This window comes from Carex rostrata, chromosome 9 (assembly GCF_964058835.1).
Source record: "Carex rostrata chromosome 9, lpCarRost1.2, whole genome shotgun sequence".
Taxonomy (NCBI): domain Eukaryota; kingdom Viridiplantae; phylum Streptophyta; class Magnoliopsida; order Poales; family Cyperaceae; genus Carex; species Carex rostrata.
In genome coordinates, this window is record NC_135926.1 from 10,503,199 (window position 1) to 10,519,062 (window position 15,864).

Here is a 15,864-nt window from a genome sequence, read left to right on the forward strand (position 1 = left end):
AAAACCTTTAATTGCTTTCACTTACTGTTAATTGAATTGTCAATTGAAATTAGGAAATATAAACAAACCAAACCCAACTTTTCACACTTCTAGTACCTAACTCGGATTTGTAGAAATTTAGAATCGAATTAAACCGTCCCTGAGGATCGATACCTTAATATACTACACGGATAGGGTTGTGCACTTGCAACCTTAGACGAGAGTAAATTCAAGGTTTAAACTGGTACAACTTGTTGTACCTGAAACTTTGTAGCGTACTTTTGTAAGCGAACAGCAACCTTAGTACAACACTATAATTGAAGGTCTTTGCAGCACACTAGTAATGTCTCCAGATGGCAAGTGAAAGAGAAAATGATAGTTGCAATCCTAATACATCACTACAATTAAAGGTGTTTGTAGTACTCTAGTAATGCTCCTTATGGAAAGAGAAAATGGTAGTTACAACCCTAATACAACACTCTAATTGAAGGTCTTTGCAGCACACTAGTAGTGTCTATATGGCAAGAGAAGAGGGTAGTTTCAACCCTAATACAACACTCCAATTGAAAGTCTTTGCAACACACTAGTAGTGGTTTCATATGGCAGGAGAAGAGGATAGTTGCAAACCTAATATTACACTCTAATTAAAAGTCATTGCAGCACACTAGTAGTGTCTCAAGATGTCAAGAGAATAGGGTAGTTGCAGCTCTAATACAACATTCTAATTGAAGGTCTTTGCAGCAAGTAGTGTCTCCAAATGGCAACATAAGTGTGTAGTTGCAACCCATTTATAACACTCGATTGAAATTCATTCCAGGACTCTAGTTGTCTCCTGATTGCATTTGAGATGTAAAGAAAGAGTGAGTAAGAGATGAAATTTAAGAAAAAAATAAAGTACAATTGTTTTTCCCATATGTACAATTTTGATTCTCATATATATTTCTGACCACCGAACGTGCTTATGAATATTAATCCATTCCATCAAAATTCATATAGTTTTTTTTTAAAAGAGGTCATCCGAACATGCCCAATTGAATCGAAATAAAGGAAATTTGAAATCGAAATGGTTTGTACCTTGTCGGGGTGAGTACTAAGAGCATCTACATTTCTGAAACTCAATTGAGTTTCTAAATAACTGTTAACTACTTTTTAGAAATTAAATCTCTAAAGTTTTTAACTCTCACATCTCGAAAATTAATTTTAGAGTTTCAATTAAGCCACATCAGGAACAAATTAAAAAGAAGAAATAATTTGAGCTAATCATTTGGTCAGCATAGAGTTTATAAACAATTTCTTATTAAGAAACTTTACTGTATAGTTTCTAAAGAAGAAACTCTCTCACGTTCCTGAAACTGTATTAGAAACTGCCACATCATATTATAAACTCTAATAGTTTCAGGGATGTATATGCTCTAAAGCATTGTTCGGCTTCATCCATCATGTTCATTGAGCATGTCATCTTTTTACAAGTGTAAATTATATATAATTTTTTTAATTTATATTATTGTTCTAAATAGTGTGCTATAGCGACGCAATAGCAACATAGTATGTTTGAACCTTGAACGCTAAGTTATGGGATAAAAGTGTACTATAGCGATAATAGTGTTTCGCTATCTGCGCTACACACTACTCGCTATAGCGCATGCTATGCTGCATGGGCATTTATATAAAGGTCCAAACTAAAAAATGATTTTAAAGATCAATGTTTTCAAGGTCCGGATTGATTTTACTTTTAGGGAAAATTATGAAAATGCCACTCCAAAACCTTCAAAATGTGAAAATGTCATTCTAAACTTTGAAATTGGAAAAACGTCACTCTAAACTTCATTAATTCTTAAATTTGTCATTTATACTGTATTAATCTTTTGTATTTAAAAAAAAAGTAATGCGTAAAATACCCTTATCATAATAACATGAACCCTAACCTCAGATTCCTTACTCCCGTGCTTCTCCAAAATCACGAACCAGCAGCCTCAATCGCCTCTGTGCTACCTCAATCGCCTCCCTGCTTCTCTCCAAAATCATGAACCAGCTTCTCTTCAAAAATGAATCTGGTACACTTCGGTCAATACCGTTTATTAGTTTGATAGAACAGACCAGATTACATGATAGACTCGAGCAGAAAAATTTCACTATCTCCCCTAACGTATGGAAATGAAGAAATCGAGCTACTGTGTTTTAGTCTGTTACACACAATAACATATTTGGTCAATACCATCGGTGCCTTTAATATCGAACTTAGCACATCATGTAACCTCTTAGCATCTTGTAGAATTGAGATTATGATCCAGTATGAGTTTGAAAGAGTCACCATTATCTATTACAAGTAAATATATCATTAGAAAAATCCAGTATGTGTAGGTCGGTGCTTATTTTTTCCTAAATTCTCCAATAAATTGATGTTTTCAAAAGAGTTCAAGGCAATTGGGAAAAATAATGAAACAAAGATGATTTTCCTTGTGACAGTATATGAAACAAGGATGATTCTCCAATATATCTATGTTACCAGTATATGATTTTTTTTACAGTCATGGTCAAGGCATTAAATATGCTGAGATGAAGGTTTTATATTCATGATTATGAGATGATTATGATAGTCATGGTCAAGGCATTTTACAGTCATGGTTTGATTTGATTATGACAACTTTTGCATATCCAAACAATCATGGTAATTGACTAACACAAAATTGCCCAATTGCCAACTCTAGAAAGCAGAGATTGTTTTCCTTGAATTCTTTTTGTTATCTTATTTTTGTCATAGTAATTGAATTCTTTTGCATATCATGTTCTTGTTATCTTATTTTTTATTGAATGATTTATCTGCTATCTTGTCTCTATCGCTAACTAGTGCTTCTTTAAATATAATTCAAGGATCGACAATCAGGTGATGATGAAGTAATGGCATTGGATGAGACATTCTGCACTGCTCTAGTGAGTTTGGGACTTTTTGGATTTTAATAGTTGGCAGGGGTCATTTTGCAAAATTGTAATATTTGTCAGGTTTTTAGTATGGAGTTTGAACTGAATTTCTATTTGTTTTAGGGTTTTTTTGCAAAATTGTGATATTTAATGGTACACTGGAGATGTAGCAGTTCTATAATTCATGCAAAGCTTATTCTATTCGAATTGGTTCTATTTGTGCCAAAACATATCAATATTTGTGCATTGCTTGAAATTATGTTTCTATTTGTTTTATAATCACTGTACATCAATATTTGTAAGAGCTGCTGCTGAGCAAAAACTATACATGATAGATACTGTGAGAAGAAAATATCTTTTGTTCTTGATTTTGTTCATCTTTATTCATTCTCTCCTTTGTTTTCTACAATGTTGCATTGGCATTAGATGGAGAATCAAAACAAGGCTTATTCCAATTAGAGATGGTGTAAGATATGAGCTACTGTTAGTAGTTTATTTAGAGTGCTTTATGTTTAGTTTCTACTGTACAGATAAGCCATTACATCCTGTTATCAAACAATACACACAAGTTGACAGCATTGAAATACTGACAGCATCGAAATAATTAAACAAATAATAAAAGTCATTACATCATGTTACTAGTAAAGACACCTCTAAAAACAAGTCACAGTAAACGGTATCAGAACCTCTTTAAACCCCAGTACCAGAAAAACTGAGTATAACAATTTATCGAAAAAAAATACACAACAGCATCTTACAAACATCTATATACTACCAGTATCTCCTTGACAAGATCACACAAGTTGTCAGAATGTAAAATAAAATCGAAGTAGCCAATCAGATAAACAACTGAAAAGGGGCAAAAGTAAAAACTCTTCATGTGTCCCTCCCAGTTCTAATCTTGGTCTTCTACCAGATTGATACCTAGCAGTTTGCGTCCACCCATGTTTTCTGAATAACTAGTTCAACATTTTGCAATGTCGTTCTTTTTTTCTTTCGATGCGACCTCTTCCTTTTCCTTTCTCATTTCTCAAAAGCACAAGATGTCGGCTCAACAGCTGTTGCAAAATTATGTACCATATCACTTTAAAGGTCTTCCATGCTGTAATCTGGTTCCTGAAAAATACATGGCATTAACTCCTGAGCTTGAATTTGTTTGGATTCGAACATCCAACAAAGGCATTAAGCTAGCCATTGGTGAAATTGTATTTTCCCACCTATCTATTATTTGCTCCACTTCTGACATCATCTATTCTTCTATAAATATTAAGAAAATAAAATAAATAAATTACAAGACTGAGAGATTATGCAGAAATTAGGTCTGGAAAGTAAGTTTTCAAGAATGACAATCTCAAAAACCTAAAGCAGCTACAAGTCTCAAATTGGAAAAGAAAGAAAAGTGGAAGACGAAAAAAACAAAACAAAAGAGGTCGTCATCATGTACCAGACTACTTGTCAATTTCAACATAAGAGTGAGAAAAATGTCTATATAATACAAAGCGAAAAAGTAATATTATAGAAGTACCATCTCTAATGATCTGAATGTCCATCTCACACTGAGCAATCTGAGATCGGAAGGAAGAGGCGAATCGGCAAAAGGAAGGAGGAGGTGCTATTTCACAGAGGGCTCGGGGAAATTTTAGAGAGGGCTCGGCGAGATCCAATGGAGGTAGAGAGGGCTCAGCGAGAGAGGGAGGAACTAGAGTGGTATTCGCTAGTGCTTGGCTCAGAGAGTTTTCAGAGAGAGCTCGACGAGAGAGGGAGGCAGGGATAGACTGGAGGAGGCCATTTCTTTCTTAATTTCACTTCAAGGGTATAATTGGAAATATGAAATTACGTATTCTAAAACATAATTTTTCAGATTATTTTTTATAAAAATAGTATAAGAATTGTATAAGAATGGCATTTTCACAATTAATGAAGTTTTAGAGTGGCATTTCTACAATTTTGAAGTTTGCAGTGGCATTCTTACATTTTGAAGGTTTTGTAGTGGCATTCTCACAATTTTTCCTTACTTTTAAATAGAAAAAGATAGATAGTTTATTCCATAATGCCTAGATTTTTTTTAAAGAAAAAATATATAGTTTATGCCATGATGCTACGATTATTTTGAATGAAAAAAAGGATAGATAGTTTATGATATTATTAGGGATATTTTAAATAGTAATTTAGACTTTGTACTGGTTCAATATGAATATTCTAATTCCTTGATCAATTTTGTGTTATTTATTTTAGATAACTATGAGACTTTAGATAATGTTGATAATTAGTAAAATATAAAATATATTCTTTTTAAACAAAAAACGCTATGTATGATAGCTTTCTCTAGCTACGCTATTCGTAATTTTTTTTTTCAGTCTTTCCTTTATGACGCTATAATCGCTATTTAAAACCTTGATTTATATATACTTGATAAAATTGTATAGGATTATTACACAGATCAATAGAATTGTGCCGAAATTTTTATTAATATTATATAAAATAATCAAACATATTGACATGATTTTTAATCAATTTTATAAAAACAATATTTCTGCTGGATAATTCAACATAAATTTAGGCCAATTCTGTTGGATTATCTAGCAGAATTGAATTGATTCAATTTTGCTGGATTATTCAGTGATATTGCAATTCTATTGGGTATTTCAACGATATTACAAAGTTACGAACGAATTAAATATTGCAGAAGTTGAATCCAGTTCCGCTGAATAATTAGTGGAATTGGCCTGAATTTTCACTGGAGGGGAAATGTTGTTTTTGGAAATTTTATTAAAATCATATTAATCTGTTTAGTTTGATTATTTTATATGTTACTAATAAAAATTTCGGGATATGGTGAGCGAATTTAAAGCGATTTTTCCGTAAAATCATTTCCAAGAAAGCTTGTACTTTTTTGTCTAAGATACGGCATCTGAACATATCATAATTATTTGTATTTTAAATGTAAAAACTTTCTAGCAACTCTCTTATTTTTCTGGTATAAATCTCTTAAAATTTCTAGTATACTTTACATTTTATGGAATTTAAATTCTCTCTACGTTGAAAGGTAATGTTACCGCCCATCTGTGCAAGATACTTGATTTAAATTCTTTTTTTTTTTAAAGTATACAATACTTTAAAAGTTTAAATAGATGGGTTACAAGTTACAACTGTGTTATTATTGACATTTTCAAGCCTCAGATGCTACGCTATGTTTAAAAAAAAAATGTAAACACAGCTATAACTCCTGTTGTTTGATGCTATTACCACTATAGCTAATAGATCGTTTGTTGTAATAACTAACTGCTAATCTACATAACTAAAATTTGTTATTTTTTTATCATTTTTAGATATGTGACCATATCAAATAGTTATACTTTGAAATCTAAAAAATACAAGAGATCCTTTTCTAATTAATATGAGCAAGTGGATGGAGATTGGTCTAAAATTTGGTTATAAGCTAAAACTTGTCAACATCCGTGCCTTCTGTCTTTTAAGAGTTATTTCACTGCTAATCTTATTTTTTTGCTGCTGTTAGACTTCAGCATAAATCTGTTACTTCTCTAATCCTTTTCAATTTAGCTATTGGATCTCAGTAATACTTTCAAGTTACAGTTATTCATAATCTTTTAATCGATTATAAGGAATTTTTTATTCTAATTTAGTTGTCAAATTTTTTTCAAATTATGTAGTATGCAGGATACCATTTGCCAATTTTACAGAGAAGGAAATCAGTTGGAGAAATAACTAATCTGTTCGAGTCTGTTTTACTTTATTTTTGCTATTGCTATAATATCGTATGCAACAGTAAAAAATTATTTTTCACTGTATAGGATAACTGTTGCGATAGCTTCTTTTTCATACAGAGTTGCATCAGAAAAATGCATATGATCGACAAGGCAAACTTGAACAATACTAAAAGCCCCGAAACAACATTTTGCCCTTACATCAGATACAGTTTTTATCTGAAAACAGTTCATATTTCTACTCAAAAAAATTACACAATTAATGCATGTGAAAATAGAAAACGAGAAACAGTGATTCTCTCATTTAATATGTTTTTTTTGTGCTTGTTACTCAGCAACAATGAAGTGCAAGATCAACACATCCTATGCAGTGCGACTGAGCATCTTCAGAGAGGAGGTTTACAAATTAAAAAAATTCTATACCAAAAACAACATCGGCCAAAATTATTTAGAGTTTTCTGTTTTCTGTGATTTCTTGGAGCATAACCTTCTCATCCACATTCTCTGAGTTGCAGTGAGGTTGAAATGCATGGAATTAACGGATGTTGTTTCCTGCAAGGCTGTAGGAAGTTCGGCAGGAAGCGCAGCTGCGGTGCTTGTAAATGCATCAAGAACTAGAAAGGCGAGTATAGGTGACAAATCCAGCCCACCTAGAGGTGGAATGATTCCTCTGAAAATGTTGAGATAGGGATCGCACAAAGTACTGCACAGATAACAAAAAATAAAGTCAAACTGAAACTGTTTTTAAGCATCATCATTTGAAAATTTCTCCTGAAGGTCAAACTGAAACTGTTTTTAAACAAAAAATAAAGTCAAACATACAATCTCCTGAAGGCTTGAAAATTTTACGTGAATATTGAAAATATGTGTTATCACCTTTCTCATTTTATCACAACACACTATTATGAATTTGATCAAACTTGATTTTGCTGAGGTTAGATTATGTGAAGATCAAATTCATAATACACACATATTAGAAGAATGTTCACTAATGTGAATAAAAGATTTATTCAAACTGTTATTATTATATTGCTCCCGCTAATTTTTTGGTATGCTTAAAGCTTTAACAACCATTTTGCTCCCAAGAGAACCATAACCTTTTATGTACTGGAGAGTGAGGGTATGGTACTATGCATAGTGCAGATTGATCCATTCAAATAGTCGATCTAAACCATTCAACATGATCTCCATATGAAAATGTACTTGCAGACTAAATTTTACATTTTTTTATAATATTTTTAACCTTTTTTTTAGATAGGTAGAAAAGCACTTGTGAATGGTCTAGAATTTTTACATCAAGTGATTTTCTATCTAAAAAAATTGTAAAATTTGACCTACAAGTACATTTTCATACGGAGATTATGTTGAACAGTTTAGATCTACTGTTTCGACATTGAAAACGGAGATATTGATCCATAGTACAGACCAATCCACACTATGCATAGTACCATACCCTCACTCACCAGTACATAAAACCTGAAATTGTTGACCATTTATTTGTTACTTGTGAATTTATTTCCACTATTTGGACTTGGATTGCCAATCACAATGGTTTTCAATTCAACTGTACCTCTATTGCTGATTTATAGCCCCTAGATAAAGATATTCCCCTTAGAGATACCTTATTATTATATTTGATTAGAGCTTCTAGTCTTCTACTCTTTGGATTTTATGGTTGACCGAAATAAAATTTGCTTTAATAATACTCCTATACCATTTATAGTATCTGGTGCCTCTGCTATAATAACTTTACCATCTTATTGGTGTAAAGCTAGGTCTGATGATTCTTTTTTAAAAATTAACTTTACTATTGCCTTTTGATGTTGCTCCCTTGTATCAGACAGACACCATCATAGTTATATCGGACTCTGATACCCTGGATCGGGGAAACTCCCTTGGGTCGGACCCTGCACTAGGGTTAGAAGGGTCTGATTTGGAGGACTGCCTAGCTGACCTGGCGGCCTACCAAGAAATTGATAGTGCTGCTGGTTTGCTACCTCATTCTATGTCTGCTTCTGCCTCGAGTTCTTGTTCTAGTTATGGCCCCTCTTCTGGAGATGATTTGGATAATAGTTTTATAGATAGTAACCCAGGGTTGTCATAAACTTTAGGTTTTTTTTTTAAAGCTTCTGTTGCCTACGTCTACAATTTTGCTTAGCTCTGGCAACCTACGTGCTCACCTACTGTTCTACTGTTAAGTACTTGTTCTATGAACTTACCTCTTATTAGCTTACTAAGGCACTTTAGTGCCTTATTTTGTAATTAGACATTTTTTGTTTCACAATGAAACAGGTGGGGCTACCCACTTTTATCAAAAAAAAAAATATAGAGAGGGAGAGATTTATATTAAAGAAGGGTTAATCCAGGCATTGTCTTAAAAGTAAATAGGAATGGACAAAAGTTCCTTTTTGTGGATATATTGTTGGGATATATAACGATATTTTCCAAGTTTCATCAAGGGTATGCATGACATTTCCCGTTTAGCAAGGTTGTATGATACTTCTGCACATGGAATTAGCCAATGAAAAATCCACTAAACAGTTTAAAGAGCCAACAAATAACAAGAGAAACTATATGCTGAGACAGAGAGTCCAACATCTAAATAACTATAATGGATATGAGTATGGTACCTGACTGGACTGTAACAGTACAGAGTGGTTGTAAACCTTACTATACAATATCAGAATATTTTATACTTAATTATTAAGCAAGGTTTGAACTTTGCACCTGAGAGGACTAACAATAACAGGAGGAGCATTGGGAAACCAGGTGAGAACAAGCCTTGCCACAAGAAGTGCATTGTATATGTTCAAGAAATTTGCGACACCACTGGCCACAACAAGACCTGCCACAGAATCTCCTGGTAACATAGCTGCAAATCCCACGGCAGATAAGCTTATGTTACTCGGCTTGTTCAGTCTCGTATAGTGCATCTGCACATACATAACCCCAATTTGCATTACGAATTGTTAATCATTACACATGTCATGCTGCTATTTTATCCTAGATAAGAATTTCATATAGAGAGTATAATTAGAATGGCATGATTTTTTTCTTAAAATTAATAATGCAACTAGGCGAAAGAATAATTTCCTAAAAAGAAATGCATGAAAATGAAGAAAAAAAAATAAAAAAAAAGGAACTGTTTTACTTGGCAAAAGCTTCTGAATTGAGCGTGACAAGAGAGAAGCGGTCTAACGAAGGGGTGGTTGGAGAAGGTGGTGGCAACATTGCTGAGTAGCTGATGCGCATTGTGAACCGTCCGATCAGGGATGAAAGGTCTGGATGCAGCGGGGTTAGGGGAGGGTAAGGAAAAGGAAGACGAGAGAAGGAAGCTGAAAGGGAAACTGTTTTGTGGCGTTTCCAGTTGAGAAGGAGAAGGCGTAAGAGGAGCCATTTTGTTTCTCTCTATATCTTCGGTCAGGTTCTTTGATGGCTGTTTTTTTTTGTGGGGGAGATAAGAAGGCTGTCGGCTAGAAAGAGAGGGAAGGGAACGCTCCGCTTGAGGGCACGCTAGCGTGAAGAGAAGGGATAATGTTCGGTCAGTTTTACCCATGGACCCTGTATATTTTCTTATGATCTTTTTATATGAACTCTAATTTATTTAGTTTATTCATGTGTTGAATAAAATAATTGACGTCAGGTCGTCAGCACTCAGCAGAGAAATCTATTAAATAGGACTAAATTAGTCTTTTTGAAATAATAAAGGGCTATTTTGATTCTTTTTAGGAAATTTAAGAACTGAATTGATAGTGATACACATGAAAGCTCAAGAACAATAAAAGAAAACTTCTTCGACAGAACTCAAACTTGTTAATTCCATCTAAAATAGACACTTCATATCGCCTGACACGCTTCAAATCCTCTTTTCTTTTTCCTTTTTTTTTTAGAGAACTTGGCAGTGGCTGCCAAGGGGACACGCTTCAAATCTAGTTTTGTGCAGAAGCGGCCCTCCTTTTTTTTGTATATACTTGTCGGATTAATTGAAACTGGCTCCCCGAATTAAGCCCACAGGCCACAGAAGGGCCGGACTTCTGGAAAGTTCTTTTCAAGCCCAGCCTGCGTCAACTGCATCCATCTCTGAGGTGCATAATGATCAACATCGTAAAATATAAATCCAACGGGGTACCCGAAGTCTGCGTGTCACTTGAATCTGATTGGATGCCATTACGTCGTAGTCTAGATCCACAACTGTTCGATCTCGATCGGAAGGTGAATGTTCCTTTAAGTCTCGCAAGTAAAGATCCCCGTGTCACAACTTCCTGTGAAGGTTCTTCGAGCTTCTTCCTTCTTTAAATATTGAATATTAATTCGTCTTCCTTCTCAGTTTTCGCGCAAAATCCCCATTGGATTGAAGAGGGAACTTCTGATTTGAACTTTGAGATGTCATCCCCTGCAGAGTAAGTCGCATTCTGTAATTTTCACTAAGTTATATTGATTTTGTTCTAGTTAATTTGCCAGTGTAGTTTGTAGATTTTAGGGTGTTTTTCGTGATTTTCTACCTTATTTATCCATTACAAAAAAGTAGATTAGCCGCCCACAGTATCCATTATTGCGATTTTGTTTTCGGATTAAAGTATTTGATCTAACAGAGCAGAACTAGAACCTCAAGTTAACTAAATTAGAGCAAAATTGAGTCAATTTATTGAAAATTCAAAGTCTTTATCTACCTTCCCTAAATAATTGTCAAATTTGAGATTCTTACAGAGGCAACTGCTTTGACAAACCTAGGTGCGAATTTAATTAGCTCCAAAACTTAAATGGGTTTGGATACCCTAAAAGATTTATAACTATGATAGACAATGATCCTTCCACTTTTCTCTCATTTCATATGATGAAACCTTTTAATTTGTACTTTTATTTAACTTTTCAGATTTTACAATTCGCTTCCGCCAATTACTAAGGCTTACGGTACAATTTGTTTTCTGACGACTGTGGTTCTCCAGCTAGGCATTTTGAGCCCCTACCTTATAATTCTGGACTACCCTCTCATATTAAAAAATTTTCAGGTATCTTATTAAGAAATTAATCTTAAATTTAAGAATCAATAGACCATTAATTGTGCAGTTCAATCTAATATTTTGAGTTCTCTTTGCCCTAAATGATTGTTGGCTGTGCAATTTCACCGATCTTAACTATAAGCCTTTAGTAATTAATTTACTTCCGGTTGCATAAATTAATTTGCTTTTCAAAAGTCCCAAGGGAACAGTGACAAACTGATCAGAATATGAGTTGAACTTGTACTACCTTTCAAGTATTTTTGGAAATTTCTTACTTTTGCATTAAGATACCCAATACAATTACATGCTTTCATTTAATTGTTTGCAGATATGGAGGTTGATAACACCTTTCTTTTTCCTTGGCATGTTTTCGATCAACTTTGGTATCCGCTTGTTAATGATGTAAGAGATGCTCATACACATTTGTTGTTTTTGCGTTAATTATTCAAGCAGATAAGCTATAATTTTGTGTCTGAACTGGGCCCTTTCATACCTGTTTTTTGGTCCTTAATTAGCTTCAACTTGCTGAGAGCCTGAATTAGCTATTATACTTTATTTATTAAATAAAATAAAAAATGTGCCTCAGTTAACAGGTAATATTCAAAGTAGCAGTTGCATTTTGCAACGGAACCAAAAATTTGTCCCAATTTTTTCAATCAACCTGTTGCTGTGCTATTAAGCCCTTAGTCTAGATAAGATCTGTTTGCACCGGCATTGACATTATGAAATAATGCTATTCTATAATCATATGTGTAGTTCTATGGGTAGTCAAATAAATATATTACCCATGGGTGGCCAACAAGTTCAAATAAATTTATTGATCTTGTTGAACTTGAAATGTAGAGCTCGGTATGGTGTACAGCTGGAGAAAGGTCCTTTTGATAAACGCACTGCGGATTTCTTGTGGATGATGATTTTTGGAGCTGTTTCTTTACTGGTTAGCTGTTAATTCCCTTTGCAGCTTAATTTTTCTCCCAAAGTTTGTAAACCTTGGTTGTTTTGTGTTTAGTTTGGCTACCTGTCCGAGCTTCATCAATGTCCATCTTTCTTCTTTCATTTGTTTGCATTTATATTTTTAGTTGATGATAGGCTGAGCTAAAATTTTCCCAAGGCGTACTTTTGACAGAAAACTTTAAATTAATCAGTGGCAACAACCCCAGGTCAATTTCTGCTTCCTTGAGGGTTAGTTGAAGCTAATCAGGGTATAGAACCATAAAATTTGGAATATGACTGACACAACTTTGTATGAAGCTTGTCTCTCATCGACTCTAAACTGTAATATAGGCTAATTCCAGGCAATTACCAAATTAAAGAACTATATCCTAAAGACTTGGCAAAGCTTTAATTGTTGACTATGATTTTGGAATGCTAGCTGAAATTTTGGATTCTTGGTTTGGCAGGAATTAATCATAGATCAATAGGCTTGTTATCTGAGAATTTGTTACCTTTTGTTTTTAGGGATTATCAGCCATTCCTTATTTGCGGTATCCTTTTTATGGACCATCAATGGTGTCAATGCTTGTATATCTTTGGAGTAGAGAATTTCCTAATGCCCAAATTAACATTTATGGCCTAGTCAACATGAAGGTAAACTTTTGCTTCTTTTTTGGGTGAAAGATTGTATCGATTATAATTCCAGGAGCGCATAATATATTTTTGGGTTATTTGGAAAAAAAACTGAGAAGTTAGGGTGAGGATCAAATATTTATTTTGCTGAATGTTGACAATATAACTGATACCTGAGCCTGCCTCCTTTGGGTAGAAAAAATTAAAATTGAACTGAAACCAGGTTGAGCTATTCCTGTTCTGGATTTTTAGTTTGTATGAATTGTGGAATATATTTAAGGTGATATAAATATGATAGTCTTTATTGCTTGACATAACTTTAACGATTTGAATGCATTTGCAAAAGTACCGAAAAATGTTGGCTATTTTTTTTTTTTTTGAAGGCTGTTGGATATTTATTTCAAATGTAAGAAATTCCAGATGCTCTTTCCAATTCTAATAAATAATTAGCTGTAGTTTGCAATCTGTGGTGCTTTTATGTTGTGCTTACCTGATGTTTTTGGATAAATTGACTTTTAGATGACATCTAGCTTCCAGCTCTGCACTCAAACATACTTATTTATTGCCATTGTTGACCTTACTTGACTGGTCAAGAGTCAGGTCAACAAAACAACAGCCTGGCGCAGTTAAGACTGACCAGACTGGTAGATGTTTCTTGTTTGGTTCAGGATTTGTAGATCTCCTGGCATCTTACCCATTTAGCACTTAGTTGTAGTTGTTAACTCACTTTCCCAATGGAAATAATCCCATTTGTTACCTCATGGAAGTTGAGATTAATATAACAAACAAAATTTCAAGATCCAACAAAATTCTGCAATACAGCAATGTTGATCCATCCCACCTGACCCGATTGACCAACAAGTAAAGCTCCACGTTGTTATTTTCATTACTGGTAGTTGGATTCAGGTCACTGTAAGGCCCAACCCAATTATATATCAAATTAAAGGTGCGGACTTATACAAATAAACATATAAAAGAGAAGGCTATCAGGAACTACCATCTAATTGGGTTTATAATAAAAAGCTTTTGGTTTTGTTTTCTTTTAACAGGCTTTTTACTTCCCATGGGCAATGCTAGCACTGGATATGATATTCGGCTCACCTCTCTTGCCAAACCTTCTTGGCATAGTAGTCGGCCATCTCTATTATTTCTTCTCGGTTTTGTACCCTCTCAAAACTGGGAGAAACCCACTCAAGACCCCTTTCTGGCTGTATCCTTTTCTTACTTCAGCATTATTACTTTTATTTAATTTAAATTTACAGACTTAAGGGTAACCTTTTTTTGTGCCATTACAAAATTGTGAAATGTTGCATACACACCTTTCGAAGAGAGATTTACCATGTTTTAGAGGGTAATGTATGATTGTTTGAGGTGTACATGGTCTATCAAACCAAGTTTACCTTTGATTTTCTGTTTGCTTATTTTATGTTTTCATGTCTGGTACTAGGATTATTTACCTGAATCAAGTCTGTCTTGAATACACCAGTCTTGTAATTGTATGCACCTCCTGGTACTCATGCTAATGAGAGATTTCTGGGCCATATCTGGACTGAAATTTGAAGACCGTCCTGAGTTTGTGAGAATTTTGAAATGCCATGTGTACCCTTAACATTTTGTTGCTACAGACAAAGATTGGTTGTGCAATGGAGGTTAGGGGCCCAAAGGACTGCTGGTGCGGGTCCTACTGTCAGAGACAACACCAGTACCAGCACTGGTGCCTTTCGTGGTCGAGCTTACAGACTTGACCGATAAAGTGGAATGTATTGAAGGTTTAACTCTTCTAATTGTTTATGTGAGGAATGATAGATTTGTTTCGATTTTTCTCAGAGCGCTTGTATTAGAGATTTGATGTACTTTTCTTATTGTCTTTCTTTTGAAATGTAGTAGGTGCATAGAAGTGTTTATACCATGATATTTTGAATCATTATTTTAGTTTTTTTCCCCAAACTCAGCTTTTTAATTCTGAAATGATAACAATCAAATTGGCCAATGCTAATCAAGCATGCATACCCGTCTTTTATATTAAAAAGTTCCTTCGTTGCATGTTTCAAAATGTTAAAAATATCAAATTTCTAAATTGTTTGAAAGTCTCCCTAGGACAAAATTCACGTTGCTTCGATCATTGCAATGGCACAGTTGAGCCATTATTTTAATCTAAGCCGTCTGATTGTAATTTGATGGTTTGGATTAAGCCACTATACATCACTAATTGAAATTATACAACATATCAAATCAAATTACATCAAACTGTTCCGATCGGACGGTTACCTTTTTTTACAAATTGTATCAAACTGTTCAAATTGAATAATGACACAAAAATGCTATTGGAATGACAACATGGTAATAATAGCAGCAGACAGGCCTGCACAATAGATCCTGGCTATCCTTGGGCCTTGCCGCCTTGGTTATTTTCTCCTATTATTTAGATCTTGTCGCTTTGGTCTGAAATACATGACAACTAACATTTAATATGCACCAAGACTACCAGAGCGCGGATAAATACTATCTTCGGCACTGTAACTTTGCTTTTTGAAATTTGTCAGGTTTTTACACAAATGGATACGGTGGGACCGAATATAAATGTCTGCTAGACACGCCGTGCCTTTGTGAAGGGTTTATCTTTCCTTAAGAGAGAAAATTTCGCAAATATGCGCCATCTACGTAGTCAGAGACAT

The 15,864-nt window shown here is 34.1% G+C and overlaps 2 protein-coding genes across 2 annotated transcripts; one reads left to right on the top strand and one right to left on the bottom strand.

Moving 5' to 3' along the window:
• Positions 1–6,900: 6,900 nt before the first annotated feature.
• YLMG2 (YGGT family protein) lies at positions 6,901–10,181 on the bottom strand. The gene is made up of 3 exons (XM_078308794.1): positions 9,775–10,181; positions 9,351–9,556; positions 6,901–7,326 (listed from the first exon to the last, which is right to left on the bottom strand). The coding sequence occupies exons 1-3, from the start codon at positions 10,177–10,179 to the stop codon at positions 7,068–7,070; spliced, it is 870 nt and encodes a 289-aa protein (XP_078164920.1). The 5' UTR covers positions 10,180–10,181; the 3' UTR covers positions 6,901–7,067.
• A 623-nt stretch (positions 10,182–10,804) lies between these two features.
• DER1 (DERLIN-1) lies at positions 10,805–15,136 on the top strand. Its single transcript, XM_078308611.1, has 7 exons — positions 10,805–11,023; positions 11,497–11,632; positions 11,952–12,025; positions 12,467–12,560; positions 13,082–13,210; positions 14,239–14,399; positions 14,815–15,136. Exons 1-7 carry the CDS (start codon positions 11,007–11,009, stop codon positions 14,939–14,941), a joined length of 738 nt encoding a protein of 245 aa, XP_078164737.1. The 5' UTR covers positions 10,805–11,006; the 3' UTR covers positions 14,942–15,136.
• The last annotated feature ends 728 nt before the right edge of the window (positions 15,137–15,864 follow it).